General features: G+C 44.4%; 2 protein-coding genes, 1 long non-coding RNA gene and 1 pseudogene across 3 annotated transcripts; 3 read left to right on the top strand and 1 right to left on the bottom strand.

Annotated features, from left to right (window-relative positions):
• Positions 1–1,786: 1,786 nt before the first annotated feature.
• LOC123952850 lies at positions 1,787–2,381 on the top strand (annotated as a pseudogene).
• A 2,319-nt stretch (positions 2,382–4,700) lies between these two features.
• On the bottom strand, positions 4,701–19,386 carry LOC123952854. The gene is made up of 3 exons (XR_006820753.1): positions 19,335–19,386; positions 4,846–4,901; positions 4,701–4,762 (listed from the first exon to the last, which is right to left on the bottom strand). It is a non-coding gene; the product is annotated as an uncharacterized LOC123952854 (long non-coding RNA).
• LOC123952841 (interferon alpha-1/2-like) lies at positions 7,765–8,365 on the top strand. The gene has a single exon (XM_046022425.1). It carries the CDS (start codon positions 7,802–7,804, stop codon positions 8,363–8,365), a length of 564 nt encoding a protein of 187 aa, XP_045878381.1. The 5' UTR covers positions 7,765–7,801.
• On the top strand, positions 13,472–14,071 carry LOC123952845 (interferon alpha-1/2-like). The gene has a single exon (XM_046022429.1). It carries the CDS (start codon positions 13,508–13,510, stop codon positions 14,069–14,071), a length of 564 nt encoding a protein of 187 aa, XP_045878385.1. The 5' UTR covers positions 13,472–13,507.
• Positions 19,387–20,479: the final 1,093 nt, after the last annotated feature.

Genomic DNA, 20,479 nt, shown 5'->3' with positions numbered 1-20,479 from the left:
GAGAGGGTCCTGACACAAACACTCCAGGGGCAAGGGCAAGGATCTAGGGGCAGAAACTGCTTTGCTAACAAGGAAACCAGCCCCTGCACAGTAGGGGAATCTAGAGTCCTCCGGACATGGTGAGCCTGTCCTCAGGATTGAGCCCAGGAGAGCCCGAGTGGAGGACACTCAGTCACTGCAGAGGAATGAGGTTAGTAGAGGTGATAACTACCTTGTCAGTGGGGTGCTGCTGGGAAAATCCAGTCATCTGGAATAGAACCTTGACACCTCCTCTTCCCAGACAAGAACCAGGCTCCCTGCTGGGGGCACTTGTAATGCCTTGGAGTGTTCTAACAAAACTTGGTCTTTATTGTCTTTCATTGGGTTTCTTGGATATTACATAAGAAACAATGGCACAGAATTCTTGGAGGACACAAACTGTCCTCAAGGTCAGTGTGACAAATCCAGGAATAACAGGAATCCCTTAAGATTGGAGGAGTTTCTCTCCATCATTTCCTGGGTCTCAGAGTCTAACTGGACAGGTGATCTTTCTTACTGGTGAGCTACCAGTGGTATCTTGTGGCCATTGCTGATGTTTGAGGCCTGTTGTGATGCAGGCTTTGGAAATGAAAACACAAATACATTAAATTTTATGATGTAGCTCTACAAACTTATTCAACACATCAGTAATTAGCTAGTGTTGAACAGAAAATATATTTTGATAATACCTTCCAGAGTAGGTAGTAGCAGGTGAAGTTAAAGATGATGTTGTTGTGGTGCCTGGGTGGCTCAGTCAGTTGGGTGGCTGCTTTCAGCTCAGGTCATGATCCCAGGGTCCTGGCATGGAGCCTCACATCAGGCTCCCTGCTCGGTGGGAACCTGCTTCTCCCTCACTGTGTGTCTGTGGCTTTGTCTACTTGTACTCTCCCTGTATCTTTCTCTCTGTCAAATAAAAAAAAAAAAGTCTTAAAAAAATGATTTTTGTCATATGAGGCAGCATTCAAATTCAGAACACTAGAAACAGATTTTAAGTAAATAATTCCATTTTCACATGCATTTAGCCAAATGGATTGATTTGAAATGTTCAGATACACCGAAAACATTATGTCCTTTTAGAAATTGTTACTTGCATATGTACTCCATATACTACACTGTATACATGTAAAGAAATTTTAAGTCACTCATGAAATTTACTTACATACTTTACCACTAATAGTAATAGTTATAAAATATAACTATTAGCTTAAAATTTTTAGTCATTCTGGACCCTGAATTGGATAAACATTACACTTTTTTTTATAATAAGCACAGACAAAAATACAATATGTAACTATATATACTGTGTCTCCCTGCTATTAAGTTTTCCCGGAAATTGCAATTAAAAATCACCCAAAGGGCACCTGGGTGGCTCAGTGGGTTAAGCCTCTGCCTTTGACTCAGGTCATGATCCCAGAGTCCTGGGATCAAGCCCCTCATCAGGCTCTCTGCTCAGCAGGGATCCTGCTTCCCCCTCTCTCTCTGCCTGCCTCTCTGCCTACTTGGGATCTCTATCTGTTAAATAAATAAATAAAATCTAAAAAAAAAATCCACAAAGATTCTGGAGGCCAATATAATACTTAAAGAAAATAATAGAAGGTTGAGAAACCCATGCTCCAAACCCAAGTAGAAAGTGTAGAAGGAAAGCAAAAAGAGAAGTAGAAAGTAAGGGAAACATTCAGAAATTGAAAACTTCTATGTCCCCTACTTAAGCCTCACACACAAGAAGAGATGTTCAGAGAAGCTAGAGCCATGGGTCTGAGATGTGCGCACCCCAGCCAGGCCAACAGCATCTGGAGGATACCCCATGGCCCTGCCCTGCTCCATCTTGGTGGCCCTGGTGGTGCTCAGCTCCCACTCCCTTGGCTCTCTGGCATGTGACCTGCCTCAGGACCACGGTCTGCTGCACTGGAGGGCCTTGTTGCTCCTGGGACACATGAGGAGACTGTCTGCTAGCTCCTGTGACAAGTACACAAACGACTTTGGCTTCCCCCAGGAGGTGTTTGACGGAAAGCAGCTGCAGAAGACTCAAGCCCTCTCTGTCATCCATGTGACGAAGCAGAAGACATTCCACCTCTTCTGCACAGAGGCCTCACCTGCCCCCTGGAGCACGACCCTCCTGGAGGAATTGTGCTCAGGACTCTCTGAGCAGCTGGGCCACCTGGAAGGCTGTCCCATGCAGGAGGGGGTGGGAGAGACGCCCCTCTCAATGGGGACTCCATCCTGACGAACTACTTCCAGAGAATCTCCCTCTATCTGAAAGAGAAGCAATACAGCCCTTGTGCCTGGGAGATGGTTCGAGCGAGATCATGAAACCCTTGTATGCATCAACCACCTTGCAAGAAAGATTCAGGAGAAAGAAATGACACCCCTTTCAACATGGAAATGATTCCCTCTGACTGATAACATCACACATTCCGGAGTTCTGCCGTGTCAGAGACTCTCATTTCTGCTGTCGCAAAAACATGAACACAGTCAGTTTGTCAAGTGTTTTCAGAACATGTCAACTCTACAAGCAGTAGTCGCTTACAGATGACCTTGCTTGTGTCTATTTATCTATTTAAATATTCATTTATGTAAATATTGATAAGATTCAGTTTTCATGTAACATGATGTGAACATTTACATTGTAGAATATAATAAAATATATTTTTAATATGTATCAGTTTATCCTTTTTTCTCTATAGAACTTTAAGTACAAAAGGGTTTCAAGGAGGCACAAAACGTCTGATTGTGTAACTTGAAAATCGGACAGCAGAATGCTTTTATCATCATACTGCATTAACGTTGGAAATGACAACTGACTATCTCTAAGACAACTTGCACGTTGACCTTAGGCTATAGGACATAATAAATAGAGATCCTGATGTCTACATCTTTGGTTGTAGGGATATATAAATATGGTTGCTATAGGGATGAGATCTAAAAACAATCCTCCTACCTAGTGTTCTAATGAAGAAGAAAGGAAGTGACTTCTCTCACCTGCTGATAGAACGGAGACGTTGAAGCACAAAGGAAGTGCACACAGAAAAGCAATGGACCCCTGCACAGGTCACTGGCAGACATGAAGGCATGTATGTCCAGTGTTGGGGGAAGGTGAGCGGGCATTTGACATGAAACGCCATGGCTGAGGTGCACATCTATGAGGCAAAGCGAGAAACAGAGGTGGTCATGCAGGGAGACCGTGTCATGTGAGAAACAGACATACACTTGATTCTGAGGCTCTTCACCCATTGAATGGAGGGGAGAGAAGAGCCACAAAGGAGACAGTGGACTCTTGGCCACAGGGATAAGGGAGGATGCTGGTGAGTTTCTTGAAGGAAGTAAATGTGCTTCGAAGACCGTCAGTGGATCCCTAGAAGATGTGGATGGAAACTGCCTGCGATGTCAGAAACACAGTTGCCTTTGCTGATCTTCCTGAGAGTCAGTTTGGTGGAATGCATAAGCAGAGACCCTGGAGTGGGTGGGAGCAAGAGAAGTCAGTGCGTCTGACTTGGAGAAGAATATTGCATGGGATCTGGGAATAATGGGGTTGGTTATTCTGGGCATAGTTTGCCCTTTTATGTCATTTCTTTTTCCCTGAGTCATTTCATGGATTCGATGTTCTGGCAAATCATGTTAATATGTTTAATGTTATATTGATTTTTCATCATGACTTAACTACTGAGGGTGGTTTATCCTATCTTGGTTCTTACTTTCTTGCACATCAGTGAGCTGCTCGGCTTTAAGGACTCACTGGGCAGGAATGGATAACTCATTCAATCCTTCATCAAATTATCTATTACTACGGATAAAATCATGTTTCCCAGAATTATCGGCCTCATTATTAGGTTCCCTAAGTCCTCCTTGTGACACTGTTTACTACAGCGGCATAATACCCCATAGTTTTTTCAAGAGATTTTGATATGGTAAGAATTCTTCTCTGTTGTTCGCTGCTAGTATTTCCTCATGTTCCGAATATCACAATGTTTGGTGGATATGCACATCACAAGATTCTCATGCACATAAACACTGACAGACTTTCTTCAAAAATAAAGGTGGGAAGCTGAGTCAGGCATTCTCTCTCCTCATATTTACAGCAATGAGAAATCATTGGTCAAATCAGCTGAAAATACATAAATCATGGAAATCCATGGAGCAATAGTGAGTTGTGCATAATTCAGGAGTACCAAGAGATTTAACAATTATAACAGAATAGCGTGATTATTCACTGAACTATGAAATATGCACTGAAAGGCACCTAGCAGTGCATCTTCCATAGGGAAAGGCATAAATATGGTAGCAGTCGTCTTATCTTAATTCTGACAGCTATATATGAGAATATTGTTTGTCTCCTCCTACACAATTCTTGGGAACAGTGTGTCCTACACGTCAGTACCTGACTTGCAAAGGAGGCAGTCTCCCAAACTGGAATTCTGTTGTGAATTCTAGAAAAGCCTGACCCATTCATCCCCCATTGCCAAGAAGGGTTTTTATTTTTCACCAGTGATGAGACGGTGGCTTCTACGAACATCTGAGAGTCGAGAATAAATATCTAGGTGGAAGTGCAGAAGAACATGCTATTTCCTAATCCTTCTGCACCCACCCTGCCCTCTACCCTCCCCCAACCCTCACTGCAGAACACATTCCCCTGTCCTAACAGTTACCTTCCTCGCCAAGGCAGAAGTCCCCACAGCACACTTGGCATTCACTCTCTGGACCTCTCAGCCTGTTCACACAACAGCTTTCTGTTCTGCTGTCATCTCAGCTTAAAGGTTTTCGTGAGGAGCAGCACGAGAAAGCAAGTAGAAGACAAAAACGCAATGAAATCTCTAGGTTTTGCAGAACCACCTGCTAGAGAGGCTTTGCTCAGATTTCCATCCAATGTGATGGAACAGCAGCTGTGGCTGAAAGGAAACAGAGAGCAGGATCAGGTTGAAGGGTGGCCTAGTGAAGCTCCTCTCCAGGGAGACTGCCCCCTGGTAGCCATGTGGGACAAGGGAGGTGACCAAAATGGGACCTCTTCCTGAGGATGTCCCTTCCAGCTACACAAAGCCTACTTGTGGACACCCAGAGATTCTAATGCTGTCATAAACCTGTTTCCTTACTCTGTCTATGACAAAGAGTAAGTCGTGAACCTGAAATCACTATAGGAATTTCAGCCCACAGTCACTTTCAATTCCAGTGTTATTGATTATTAAATAATGGAAAGTATTGGAGAACCAAGCACAAAGGACAGATGCAGGCACAAGGGGAATGAACACCCCTGCCAATTTTTTTTTTATTTTAAGGATTTTGTTTATTTATTTGAGAGAGGCACAGCATGAGAGGGGGAAGGTCAGAAGGACAGCTGACTCCACGCTGAGTAAGTTGGGGCTCGATCCTAGGACTGTGAAATCATGAACTGAGTCCAAGGAAGATGCTTGAATGACTGAGACACCAAGGTGCCCTGACCCTCGGCACCTTTTCATCCCAGGCATTTCTGGTCAACCTGCCAGGGGATGTAGAAGAGGCAGGGCTCAGGGCTGGTGCCCATGGTCAGACTGGGAGACATTACCCTGCACTACCGGCAACAGGCAGCCAAGGTTTGGCAGCTTCAGGAGCCAGAGTGCCCACTTGCCCTCCCTCCACAACCCCACAATCCCTGTGCTTTGGAGCTCAAGGTCCCCAGACGTCTAGATCCACACAGAAACACACTAATTTCAGGAACCCTGCCGATATGTCTACAGCCAAAGAATCCCAGAGCTCAACTGTGCCTCTGTTGGAACGCTGCTTAAGTTCTCGTTACACCAGGAGTACAACACTCCTTTGCTCAGATAACCAGGTGATGTCTGGAAACATGAAAGTGTTGGAATTCAGCAGCAGTGTGGGAACCTGGAAGGAGAACAGAAATGGGAAAGTGTCCACTGGATTAGTGACTTATCCTTGGCAGGAGGAACAGTAGTACAGTAAGGCAGCATCGAGTCAACGGTCTCTCTGTGTCATTCCCGAGACTGAGAAGGTTCAAGTGGACACTAGGAGCACAGAGTTCTCCTATGTAGATGTGGACCATGGTAGTCTTCCCACCACGGGTGACTGCAATATGCCAGCAGCCTGAAATGTGCTGGAAGGAGGAGGGTTACCCAGTGCAAGCTGCAAACATCTTTCTCATTGGCAGAAAAACCTAATGTCTCATGAGTGTTTAAAAGGGATCCTAGGGTGCCTGGGTGGCTCAGTGGGTTAAAGCCTCTGCCTTTAGCTCAGGTCATGATCCCAGGCTCCTGGGATCCAGCCCCACATCGGGCTCTCTGCTCAGCGGGTAGCCTGCTTCCTCCCTCTCTCTGCCTGCCTCTCTGCCTACTGTGATCTCTCTCTCTCTCTGTCAAATAAATAAATAAAATATTAAAAAAAAATAAAAGGGATCCTGCCAACTTGTCCTTGGAATTTTAAGTCAGTCATGCAGTTGACTCCTCCCACACCCCATGTTGCCATACACAATCACAGACAAGAAGCCTTTGGCATCCACAGTGAGATCTAGAATCCTTGATCCCTCACTCTCTCCACCCGATATTTTCATGGATATTACCTAAGAAACAATGGCACAGAATTCTTAGAGGACACAAAGTGTCAGCAAGGTCAGTGTGACAAATCTAGGAATAACAGGAATCCCTTAGGAATGGAGGAGTTTCTCTCCATCATTTCCTGGGTCTCAGAGTCTAACTGGACAGGTGATCTTTCTTACTGGTGAGCTGCCAGTGGTGTCTTGTGGCCATTGCTGATGGCTGAGGCCTGTTGTGATGCAGGCTTTGGAAATGAAAACACAAACACATTAAATTTTATGATTTAGCTCTACAAAACTCATTCAACACCTCAGTAATTATCTAGTGTAAAACAGAAAAAATGTTTTGACAATACCTTCCAGAGGAGGTAGTAGCAGGTGAAGTGAAAGATGATGTTGTCGTGGTTCCTGGGTGGCTCAGTCACTTGGATGGCTGCTTTCAGCTCAGGCCATGATCCCAGGGTGCTGGGATGGAGCCTCGCATCAGGCTCCCTGCTCGGTGGGAGCCTGCTTCTCCCTCACCATGTGCCTGCTGCTCTGTCTACTTGTACTCTCTCTGTATCTTTCTCTCTGTAAAATAAACTAAAAAAACCTTAAAAAAATGATTTTGTCATATGAGGCAACATTCAAATTCAGTACACTAAAAACACATGTTAAGTAAATAATTCCAGTTTTCACTTGCATTTAGCAATCTGGATTGATTGGAAATGTCCAGGTACACCGAAATCATTATGTCCTTTTAGAAATTGTTAATTTGCTTATGTACTCCATCTACTAATCTGTATACATGTAAAGAAATTATAAGTCACTCATCCAATTTACTTATATACATAAGCATCAATAGCTTTAAAATGAAACTATTAGCTTAAAGTTTTTAGTCATTCTGGACCCTGAATTGGATAAACATTGCAATTTTTTTTATCTTAAAGCACAGACAAAAGTACAATATATAATGATATATACGGTGTCTCCCTGCTATTAAGTTTTCTTGGAATGCAATTAAAAAACATCCAAAAAGATTCTGGAGGCAAGGATAATTCTTGAAGAAAATAATACATGGTTGAGAAACCCATGCTCCAAACCCAAATGGAAAGTGTAGAAAGGAAAGCAAAAAGAGAAGTAGAAAGTAAGGGAAACGTTCAGAAATTGAAAACTCCTATGTCCCCTACTTAAGCCTCACGCACAAGAAAAGATGTTCAGAGAAGCTAGAGCCACGGGTCCCAGACGTGACCACCCCAGCCAGGCCAACAGCATCTTGCAGGATAACCCATGGCCCTGCCCTGCTCCTTCTTGGTGGCCCTGGTGGTGCTCAGCTGCCACTCCCTCAGCTCTCTGGCATGTGACCTTCCTCAGGACCACGGTCTGCTGCACTGGAGGGCCTTGATGCTCCTAAGACAAATGAGGAGACTGTCTGCTAGCTCCTGTGACAAGTACACAAACGACTTTGGCTTCCCCCAGGAGGTGTTTGACAGCAAGCAGCTGCAGAAGGCTCAAGCCCTCTCTGTCATCCATGTGACAAACCAGAAGACCTTCCACCTCTTCTGCACAGAGGCCTCACCTGCTCCCTGGAACACAACTCTCCTGGTGGAACTGTGCTCGGGACTTTCTAAGCAGCTGGGCCACCTGGAAGCCTGTCCCCTGCAGGAGGCTGGGGTGGGAGAGACGCCCCTCGACAATGGGGACTCCATCCTGAGGAACTACTTCCAGAGGATCTCCCTCTACCTGCAAGAGAAGCAATACAGCCCTTGTGCCTGGGAGATGGTCCGAGCCGAGATCATGAAACCCTTGTATGCATCAACAGCCTTGCAAAAGAGATTAAGGAGCAGGAAGTGAGAACCATTTCAACATGGAAATGATTCTGACTAATAATATCACACTGCCATGTGTCTGTAGTGTCAAAGACTCTCATTTTGGCTGTCATCATGACATGAACTGAATCAGTTTGTCACATGTGTTCAGGCAACATGAAGTCAACGTTACAAACACCTGTCGCTTTCAGATGACCATCCTGATCTGCCTATTTAACTATTTATTTATTTCACTGTTTATAAGATTTAAGTTATTTTTTTATTGTATTGTATTAGTTGTACTTTCCCTTTGTGGTTAAGAGAATTGTATATGTTTTGTGTATATTAAATTCTTTATTTTCTGTTCATTAAATGTTTCTATAGAAAACTTCTTGCTTTTGTTTCTTATTGAAGCAGGAAACAAGTCTGATTAACCTGATGAAATAAAGGCCTGTACCAGTCTCTCACTCGTTATTTTGTTTTCACATTAGAAGTGATCACATTGACTTCTTGGCAGTCACTTAGCATGCTGTCGTCACGGGAAAGGCAGACTTCACGAGTCCAATGCTGTGACTGTATCTTGGATTTTGTAGAAAAACTAACCTCAGGACAATAATCGTAGTGAAGTAATACCAGTTATGTTAAAGGAAAGAGTGAGAAGAAGGGAAATTACAAATTCTATCAGTAGAAAAAGAAGCAGACATGTCAGGAAATCAAATGAAAAGCACCAGATACGTTCTACATCACACTGGTAGACACCCAAGTGCGAATATTCTTTACAAAATTGATGGGTCAGGGGCACCCGAGTGGCTCATTTGGTTCAGTGTCTGCCTTAGGCTCAGGTCATGATGCCAGGTTCCTGGGATCAAGCCCTGGGTCGAGCTCCACATTCAGCTGCGATCTGCTTCTCCCTCTCACACTCCCCTGCTTGTGCTTGCTGTCTCTCTCTCTCTGTGTCGTATAAATAAATAAAATACTTAAACAAAACAAAACAAATCAAAACAAAGAAAAGGAATCCTTGGTCCTGCCATTTACAAGCCATTCCATTCACGTAAAGCCCAGGGAGGGAAGTGGTCACCTGGGAGGAGAGCGTAGAATGAGAAATGGTGCCTCAAACCTCCCCTGGTTAAGGGAGAAAAGAGCCACACTGCAGACAAAGGTGTCTGCAAAGAATGGCCCTAAGGCAGTAGCATAAGAGCGAATATTGTTTAAGAGTCTATTTCAAACCCAGAAAGGCTTCAAGGAATTACGTCATAGCAAAGGGTGCATGGAAAGTGTCCATGAAGCCGGGAAGTAGAAGGGTTGTGACTATGGGGACCAGCTGTTTTGACTGAATTACTCACCAGAAACCGTACTTTTGGCAGAGGAAAGTTCAAGAACAGAAGAGAAGGTAGTGACTATGGATAGAATATAGATCTGGGAGATTTACCTTCTTTGGGCTAATTAAACTTCCATGAGAATATGAAGAAATAATTGAAATGGGTGATGCCTTCTAATGTCTTCTAATCCACATAAAGCATATATAAAGAAAAACAGACAAAAATGAAAAGGCATGAAAAGCGTACTGGAACATTCTGCAAATGAAAACTACCCTGTTCTATTGAAGTCTCATGAAGCGAAAGAAATGAAGCTGAATTAGGGGCCAGGTCACCCCCCACTGGTTCCCCAGGCCACCAGAAGCCCTGAGGTGCAACGCCCAGCCCATCTGTGGGGCTCCTACTAGTTCCCCATGGCAGCATCTCAGCTCTGGGCTGTGAGCTGCCTCCTGGCCCTGGGCAGCATCACAGGGGGACCTGCTCCTTCTGACACAGAGGAGGAGCATCAGTCCCTTCTTCTGAACCAGGAACAGCTCCTCTGGGACAAGGTGCGTGGCTGCCAGTTCCGGGAGGTCCACACCAAGTCGGTCCTCCACCAGATGCTGCAGCTGACCTTCACACTCTTCCCCACCAGGCACCGCCATTTGCTGCCTGAACCCGTCCCAGCTGGGGCAGCCAGCACCCTGGACACCTGTGTGGTACCTGCGACGGGAGTGGGGGAGTCTCCCCTGGGTTTGAGGTCCCTGGCATGGCCTTGATGACGTGCTTCCAGAAAATCCATCTCCAACTGAGACAGAAGAAACAGAGTGACTGCCTGGGAAGGAGTCTGAGTCAAAATCAGGTGACCCATCTGGAGTTAGGTTACTCAGCATTGTGGTTAAGATGTGTCTGTGACAGGACTGTCCCTAAGGTCCTCTGTCTGCAGGACAGAGCTAGCCTGAAGTTGTTCATGTGTTCACGGATTGCAGGATCCTCTGGTTTTTGGATCTACACTGAACCAGTTGGAACACCTTTCCTGACTCCACAGCTGCAACAACAAGAACAAAACCAACAAGCACCAACTGCAAGAAGATGGAAACAACAACTCTTCTTAGATCCACTCACACCTGAGTTCTCAGGGCCAGTCTCAGGGCTGGCACCGGGAGATAAAGGCGCGCGCAGACAGTCACACCCGCCAGGAGCAGGCAGTGATCGGAACTCGAGCTGTTTACAGAAGGATGGCTCGAGGCTCTGTGTGCCTCCACTGGACAGTTACAATGTCCAGGCCTCCCTAGTTGGTGGAGCCCACAGGTTTGTGAGTTGTACCTTCGGAATCTCCACTAGGCTCCCCTGTGAAGGTCAGAGGGAAGTCTCCTGGCTTGCCAGCAGAGAGAGGGGGAAAGCAATCACTCTAGGACAGTCAGGAGTCTACCTCTTCAGACGGTAGATGCCAAGGGGATCTGTGACCAGGAACCTGAAGGAAGGAAGTCAGGAAGAGGGGACAGCAGACTTCCCACTGGAGATGCAGGGGTGATTCTGGACTCTCCAACAATGCACGTCCTGGAGACATGAAATCGCAATGTCCCTTGCATATTTGGAAATCGAGGCACGGTACTGAAAGTCCTTCCATCTGATGTTAGTGTGGAATGAGAAGATGCCCTAAAGCTTCAGAGAACCTTTACCTTTTAAGGCCGAGAAGGAGAAGGGGAGCCTGTCAGGGGCACAGAGATGGATCAGCCTGTGCAGTCGGGATGCAACCAGGGAAGAATGATCTCCAGGAAGTGTGGAAGAAGGGAAGATTCAGAATTTCCCAAGAGGAACCTCAGGCACGAATTTATCACATGGGCTACAGGACTGTGCCCTGCATTGGAATTCTCTTTATACCTCGTTGTTTGATAGTGAAACCTCATTTAAACGCTCTGCAGCTCAGTTTCCCCAGATGTAAAGTGGGGTGGAAATATTCCTAGAGTTGTTGTAAAATAAAGTGGCATATTTCAATGTATCTAGTATCTTCCATTGAGTGAGAATTTAACAGATGGGCACTATTTGTTATGTTTTCCCTAAAAATTGATCTTCTCTTATCCTTTTCCCTGTAACTGACTGCAAAGGGCTGATCCTCTAAAATACCATTGTGAAAAAAAATACCCATTGGGAACAGGTGGCCTATCCATTGAATGTGATTAGTTACATAATAATGTAATATGTATACATATACACTGTACCTATGTCCGCATACTCTGTACGTTCTGCTACAGCATATTTCCCCTTCCTCCATGCCCTCCGAGATCCCATCCTTTCACTCTCCAATCACAGTGTTTCCCTCTCCCCCAGTGTAGAAACATCCTGTGAGCTCCCCGTCCTCCCTCTCTCCTCAGGATCCTCTCATGCCCATTCACACAGCTGCTTCCTTTTCCTTTGTGGTTTCTGTCTGGCCATTTTACTTTCAATTACAAGCCACAAAGAAAAACAAAAGTTCTTTGAAATTTCAAGGATTTTTTGAAACTCTCTTAGAAGACCCTTGTTGTTTTCTTTTCTCCTGGTAACTACTGTTGACCTGAGGGAATGTCCCCAGTGCAGTGATGTCACAGTGGCAGGAGCAGAGAGGAGACAGAGCAGGAGGCTGCTGGTCTGTGGCCTGTCACAGAATTTACAGTGGAGGCTGCCATTGTGGGGGCAAGGTGGGCTAGACAGGGACCAGGTGTGGGCACGGGTTCATTTTGTATGTAGAAGTCTGTCCCCTGGTAGGAGATTTTCCTCCAGAGCAAGCAAACACACACAAACAAAAACTTTCCTGAAATGAACACGCTCTCCTAGCCATGATCTTCAACGAAAATATCCTCTTTAAAAAAAGAGCATATAAGTTCCTAGTAAAAGTGAGAAGAAGGTCCTGAGATTTTCTCCATCCTTCCTGCCCTGGAGCTGCAAGGTCTCTCCCCATTAGAGCACCCCCCCACCAACCAGAGGCAACGCTTGTCCAAGTGCTTCCAACAATGTAACAGTAGTTCTTAAGGTTGGGAACAAGACTGCAACATGCCATGGGCAGTCTTGTGGAGGTTGCTGGTGTTTGAGCCTTGTTTTGATGCGGGCTTTGGAAATGAAATACAAATAGATTCTACATAATCATTTAATTCTTCTAAACTCATTCATTGCATCAGGAATTCTATCTGGTACTAGATAGAAAAAATATATGAGAATAACTTGATGAGTATCTTGCCGCAAGTGAAGTTAAAAATCAGTTTCTCATTGAGGTCATATGAAAATACAGTATAGGAAAAACAAACGTCCAATAAATAATCGAATAATTCATTAGTTGTTAGCAATTTGGAATGATTCTCAGTGTCTAGGGACACCGATATTATTATGTCTTTCTAGAAATACTTAATTTGCATTGTACTTTTATATTTCCATTTATGTAAGAAGATTTAGAAGTCACTCATCATATTTAGATATCCAGTAAAGGATAAATTGCTTTAAAATACAGCTTTCGGGTGAAATTTTTAATCAATCGTAACCCTGAATTAAATAAACAGAGTAAAATGAACTCTGTCTTTTTTAATGTATAAAGCAGAGTTATACATACATAGCTGTATAGAGTGTAGATTCCGTTACCAAGTTTTGTTGGAAGGACAATTACATAAATATTCAAAGGGCTGTGACAGGAGGCGGTAATAGGAAAAAGAAACAGTTGAGAGACCCATGCTCTAAACCCCAGTAGAAAGTGTAGAAAGGAAAGCAAAAAGAGAAGTAGAAAGTAAGGGAAACATTCAGAAATCGAAAACTCTTATGTCCCCTACATAAGCCTCACGCACAAGAGAAGATGTTCAGAGAAGCTAGAGCCACGGATCCCAGACGTGCCCACACCAGCCAGGACAATAGTATCTGTAGGATCCCTGATGGCCCTGCCCTGTTCCTTCTTGGTGGCCCTGGTGGTGCTCAGCTGCCACTCCCTCGGCTCTCTGACATGTGACCTGCCTCAGGACCACGGTCTGCTGCACTGGAGGGCCTTGATGCTCCTAAGACAAATGAGGAGACTGTCTGCTAGCTCCTGTGACAAGTACACAAATGACTTTGGCTTCCCCCAGGAGGTATTTGATGGCAAGCAGCTGCAGAAGGCTCAAGCCCTCTCTGTTGTCCATGTGACGAAGCAGAAGACCTTCCACCTCTTCTGCACAGAGGCCTCACCTGCTCCCTGGAACACAACCCTCCTGGAGGAATTGTGCTCGGGACTTTCTAAGCAGCTGGACCACCTGGAAGCCTGTCCCCTGCAGGAGGCCGGGGTGGGAGAGACGCCCCTCGTCAATGGGGACTCCATCTTGAGGAACTACTTCCAGAGGATCTCCCTCTATCTGCAAGAGAAGCAATACAGCCCTTGTGCCTGGGAGATGGTCCGAGCAGAGATCATGAAACCCTTGTATGCATCAACAGCCTTGCAAAAGAGATTAAGGAGCAAGAAGTGAGACCCATTTCGCGTTGAAGTGATTCCCTCTGACTAATAATATCCCAACTTCTGGAGTTCTGCCGTGTCAGAGACTCTCATTCCTGCTGTGCCGGTGACAGGAACAGAGTTATTTGTCAATTGTTTTCAGATCATGTCAACTCTACAAGTAATAGTCACTGAGAGATGATCATGCTCGTGTCTATTTATCTATTTAAATATTTATTTATGTAAATATTGAGTCAGATTTCTCATATAATATTATGTGCAGGTTGACATTTCATAATATAATAAAATATATTTTAAAATTTAATCAGTTTATTATTTTTTCCTTTATGGAAGTTTAACTAGAAAAGTATTTTCAAAGAGTCACAACCAATCCAATTGTGCAACTTGATTAGAAACTGGACAGCAGAATGCATTTATCCATCATACTGCATTAACATTGGAAATAAAAAATGACTTTCTCTAACACAAATTGTATGTTTCCTTAGGCTACAGGACATAATAAATACAGGTCCTAATGTCTACATCTTGGGTTGCTGTAGGGATAAGAATCTAAAAACCATCCTCCTACTTTGCAATACAGCCCATGTGCCTGGGAGACGGTCCGAGCAGAGATCATGAAACCCTTGTATGCATCAATAGCCTTGCAAGAAAGATTCAGGAGAAAGAAGCGACACCCCTTTCAACATGGAACTGATTCCCTCTGACTGATAACATCACACATTCCGGAGTTCTGCCGTGCCAGAGACTCTCACTTCTCTGTCCCAAAGCCATGAACACAGTCAATTTGTCAAGTGTTTTCAGAACATGTCAACTCTACAAGCAGTAGTCGCTTACAGATGACCTTGCTCATGTCTATCTATTTAAATATTTCTTTATGTAAATATTGATAAGATTCAGTTTTCATGTAATAAGATGTACACCTTTACATAGCAGAATATAATGAAATGTATTTTTAATATGTAATCAGTTTATCATTTTTTCTTTATGGAACTTTAAGTACAAAAGCGTTTTCAAAGAGGCACACCAGGTCTGATTGTGTACTCCGTTGGAGATCGGACAACAGAATGCACTTACCATCATACTGCATTAACGTTGGAAATGTGAACTGACTTTCTTTAGGACAACTTGCACATTGCCCTTAGGCTATAGGACGTAATAAATACAGATCCTGATGTCTACATCTTTGGTGTAGGGATATATAAATATGGTTGCTGTAGGGATGGGATCTAAAAACAATCCTCCTACCTAGTGTTCTAATGAAGAAGGAAAGGAAGTGAGTTATCTCTCCCGCTGATAGAACGGAGATGTTGAAGCACATAGGAAGTGCACACAGAAAAGCTGTGGACCCCTCGACAGGTCACTGGCAGACATGGAGGCATGTATGTCCAGTGTCGGGGGCAGGTGAGCTGGCATTTGACAAGAAATGCCATGACTGAGGTCCACATCTAGCAGGAAAAGCCAGAAACAGAGGTGGTCACGCAGGGAGACCGTGTCATGTGAGAAACAGACATACACTTGATTCTGAGTGTCTTCAGCCACTGAGGGGAGGGGAGAGAAGAGCCACAAAGGAGACAGTGGACTCTTGACAGAGAGATGGATGCTGGTTAGTGTCTTTAAGGAAGTAAATATGCTTTGAAGACCATCAGGGAATCCCTAGAAGATGTGGATTGAAACTGCCTGCGATGTCAGAAACACAGATGCCTTTGCTGATCTTCCTGAGAGTCAGTTTGGTGGAATGCATAAGTAGAGACCCCGGAGTGGGTGGGAGCATGAATAAGAGAATTCAGTGCATCTGACTTGGAGAAGAATGTTGCATGGGACCTGGGAATAATGGGGTTGGTTATTCTGGGCATAGTTTGCCCTTTTATGTCATTTCTTTTTCCCTGAGTGATTTCATGGAATGGATGTTCTGGCAGATCATGTTAATATGTTTAATGTATTTATTTTTCCTCATGACTGAACTACTGATGGCGGTTTATCCTGTCTTGTTCTTACTAACGTGCACATCAGCGAGCTGCTCGACTTTAAGAATTCACTTGGCAGAAATGGATAACTCATTCAATCCTTCATCAAATTATCTATTACTACGGATAAGATCATGTTTCCTGGAATTATTTGGCATCATAATTGGGTTCCTTAACCCCTCCTTTGACCCTGGTTTACTAAGCTACATAATACCCCATTGTTTTTTCTAGAGAGTTTGATGTGGTAAGAATTCTTCTCTGTTGCTCGCTGCTAGTATTTCCTCATGTTCGGAATACCACAATGTTTGGTGGATATCCACATTACCAGACTGTCATGCATATAAAGACTGACAGACTTTCTTCAAAAATGAGGGTGGGAAGCCGGGTCAGGCATTCTCTCTCCTCATATTTACAGCAATGAGAAATCATTGGTCAAATCAGCTGAAAATACATGAATCATGGAAATCCATGGAGCAATAGTGAGCTGTGTGTAATTCAGGAGTACAAACAGATTTAACAATTATGACAAAATAGCGTGAATATTCACTGAACTCATGCACAGAAAGGCACTCCCCCTGTCAGCTGATTGCTGTGCTATGGAGCTGAGGGCCCCCAGACATCCAGTCCCACACAGAAACATGCTAATTCCAGGAACCCTGCCCATGTGTCTACAGACAAAGAATACCGGAACTCAACTGTGCCTGTGTTGGAGTGCTCCTTAAGTTCTTGTTACAGCAGGAGTAGGACACGCCTTTGCTCAGAAAACCACAGCGGACGTCTGCAAGCATGAAAGTGTTGGAATTCAGCAGCAGTGTGGGAACCTGGAAGGAGAACAGAAATGGGAAAGTGTCCACTGGATTAGTGACTTTCAGGAGGTGGAACAGTAGGACAGTAAGGAAGCATCGAGGCAACGGTCTCTCTGTGTCATTCCCGAGACTGAGAAGGTTCAAGTGGACACTAGGAGCACAGAGTTCTCCTATGTAGATGTGGACCATGGTAGTCTTCCCACCACGGGTGACTGCAATATGCCAGCAGCCTGAAATGTGCTGGAAGGAGGAGGGTTACCCAGTGCCAGCTGCAAACATCTTTCTCATTGGCAGAAAAACACCATGTCTCATGAATATTTAAAAGGGATCCTAGGGTGCCTGCATGGCTCAGTGGCTTAAAGCTTCTGCCTTCAGCTCACGTCATGAGCCCAGGGTCCTGGGATCAAGCCCAACATCAGGCTCTCTGCTCAGCGGGGAGACTGCTTCCCCTCATCTCTCTGCCTGCCTCTCTGCCTACCTGTGATCGCTCTCTCTGTCAAATAAATAAGTAAAATATTAAAAAAAAAATAAAAGGGATCCTACCAACTTGTCCTTGGAACTTCATGTCAGTCATGCAGTTGACTCTTCTCACACCCTCTGTTGCCATACACAGCCACAGACCACAAGCCTTTGGCATCCACAGTAGGATCTAGAATCCCTGATCCCTCACTCTCTCCACTTGACTGATTTCATGCCATGGCCTCTCCTGGGTCACAAATCCTCTGTCCATTCCTATCCTTCACATCTTTTAACAGCTGCTGCCAGACAAGCCATTATCTCACAGCGCCACTGTGTTCCAACTGGATCTTTGGTACCATCAGACTAATTCTCCCTCCTGATTTCGGTTTCTGTTTCTCTCCAAACAGCTGGATAAATAAGCGGAATCCAAATGTGATTTCTGAGAAGACAGAGGTAATGGTTTCAAAGACCTCAGAAGGGTTAGACTGCAATCAGCTTTAGTGTTACCATCTTAAAAGATCCTCATCATTATTCTAATCCAGGTGCAGAGTAGAATCATGTAGGATCTTTCAGTTCCCCTTGTCTTAATCATGTATTTCTCAGGCACTCTTTACTGGGCCTGAGTGGACTTATCAGGTAGGTAGATCTCTCAGGCAGGGTGAGGATCCTGTCTCCTTCCAGGGAGGGTGAGCAGCTGGAGTCCTGGTCGCCAGTCTCTTGTGAGCTGGTTGGTGTGACTCCTCTCATCTCTCCTCAGAGCCGAGTACATGTGGATTGAACGAAAGGAAAATGAGGTGGCTCCTCTTGTAGAGCTGAGAACCTCATGGGGACCCAAGAGTTGGTCTTGTGGGATCCTCTGGCCGAGGCAGCCACATTCCTGACTTGCAATAGCTTTTCGTCTGCCGGAGCTGCTCGTCCCCAGTGTTGCTGCATCAAACTTGGCTGACGTGCACTCTGCCATTTTCTTAGTAGACAAGCCACTCTTTCACTTTTGTGATGGTCAGACGTAACAGTTGTCTTCCCCGCTCCCGCACACACAGCTGCTATGTTTTTCTTTCGAGGAAAGTTGACATGAGAAACAGAAAAACTGATGACTTGAAAATGATAGAGAAACCTGGGTAGTACCTTGGTCCTTCTCTTCCTCCCCTTTGTGTGATCCTTACGATGACGTAGAATATAATCAGGACCAGCAAGTCAGAGTATGTCCAGGAAAGCATGTGAAAATATTAAGTTTTTCAAATTCTCTTTGTTGTTGTTACTTAATTTGAAGATGCAACACCGTGAATGAGGAAAGGCAACAAGGAAGTGTGTCCCTGACATTATAGCCTGGGCTTCAGCCCCCTGCATTGTGAGCACCAGACAGATGACCAGATGAAGCTGCCTACTGTCAACACACAGTCTGAATGAGCTAGTGAAAGTCATCAGTTTCTGTGCTGGAAGTTTCTCCTGAGAGACCCAGTCAGTGAATCCACTGTGCTCAGCTCAGATATTTTGGACATAACAAGTGATCCCTAGTTCAGGAAAATTTGAACCACGGGGGATCCTGGGTGGCTCAATTGGTTGAGGATCTGATTCTTACTCTACCTTCAGGTCTTGATGTCTGACTGTGAGTTCACGCCCCACTTTAGCGTCCACCCTGTGTGTGGAGCTTACTTTACAACGACGAAAAACCAGAAAATTAAGAGCTGTGATGGCACAATAAATGTATTCCCTTATTCAAGGTGAAAGGATTGTAATTGGTTTTTCCTCTACTTGGAGAACAGAATCATTCACTCTCAGCATCTGAGCGATGTTGACACCTTTGTTACTTGGTCAGGTGAGGAGGAGGTCAGCATTGAGAGGGTCCTGACACAAACACTCCAGGGGCAAGGGCAAGGATCTAGGGGCAGAAACTGCTTTGCTAACAAGGAAACCAGCCCCTGCACAGTAGGGGAATCTAGAGTCCTCCGGACATGGTGAGCCTGTCCTCAGGATTGAGCCCAGGAGAGCCCGAGTGGAGGACACTCAGTCACTGCAGAGGAATGAGGTTAGTAGAGGTGATAACTACCTTGTCAGTGGGGTGCTGCTGGGAAAATCCAGTCATCTGGAATAGAACCTTGACACCTCCTCTTCCCAGACAAGAACCAGGCTTCCTGCTGGGGGCACTTGTAATGCCTTGGAGTGTTCTAACAAAACTTGGTCTTTATTGTCTTTCATTGGGTTTCTTGGATATTACATAAGAAACAATGGCACAGAATTCTTGGAGGACACAAACTGTCCTCAAGGTCAGTGTGACAAATCCAGGAATAACAGGAATCCCTTAAGATTGGAGGAGTTTCTCTCCATCATTTCCTGGGTCTCAGAGTCTAACTGGACAGGTGATCTTTCTTACTGGTGAGCTGCCAGTGGTGTCTTGTGGCCATTGCTGATGTTTGAGGCCTGTTGTGATGCAGGCTTTGGAAATGAAAACACAAATACATTAAATTTTATGATGTAGCTCTACAAACTTATTCAACACATCAGTAATTAGCTAGTGTTGAACAGAAAATATATTTTGATAATACCTTCCAGAGTAGGTAGTAGCAGGTGAAGTTAAAGATGATGTTGTTGTGGTGCCTGGGTGGCTCAGTCAGTTGGGTGGCTGCTTTCAGCTCAGGTCATGATCCCAGGGTCCTGGCATGGAGCCTCACATCAGGCTCCCTGCTCGGTGGGAACCTGCTTCTCCCTCACTGTGTGTCTGTGGCTTTGTCTACTTGTACTCTCCCTGTATCTTTCTCTCTGTCAAATAAAAAAAATAAAAGTCTTAAAAAAATGATTTTTGTCATATGAGGCAGCATTCAAATTCAGAACACTAGAAACAGATTTTAAGTAAATAATTCCATTTTCACATGTATTTAGCCAAATGGATTGATTTGAAATGTTCAGATACACCGAAAACATTATGTCCTTTTAGAAATTGTTACTTGCATATGTACTCCATATACTACACTGTATACATGTAAAGAAATTTTAAGTCACTCATGAAATTTACTTACATACTTTACCACTAATAGTAATAGTTATAAAATATAACTATTAGCTTAAAATTTTTAGTCATTCTGGACCCTGAATTGGATAAACATTACACTTTTTTTTATAATAAGCACAGACAAAAATACAATATGTAACTATATATACTGTGTCTCCCTGCTATTAAGTTTTCCCGGAAATTGC

This window comes from Meles meles, chromosome 11, assembly GCF_922984935.1.
Source record: "Meles meles chromosome 11, mMelMel3.1 paternal haplotype, whole genome shotgun sequence".
NCBI classification, from domain to species: Eukaryota; Metazoa; Chordata; class Mammalia; order Carnivora; family Mustelidae; genus Meles; species Meles meles.
This window is presented reverse-complemented; position numbering and strand designations above follow the sequence as displayed.

Bases quoted from the DNA above. Each gene is read 5' to 3' on its own strand.
- LOC123952841 (XM_046022425.1), top strand. From the start codon at position 7,802: ATGGCCCTGCCCTGCTCCTTCTTGGTGGCCCTGGTGGTGCTCAGCTGC.
- LOC123952845 (XM_046022429.1), top strand. From the start codon at position 13,508: ATGGCCCTGCCCTGTTCCTTCTTGGTGGCCCTGGTGGTGCTCAGCTGC.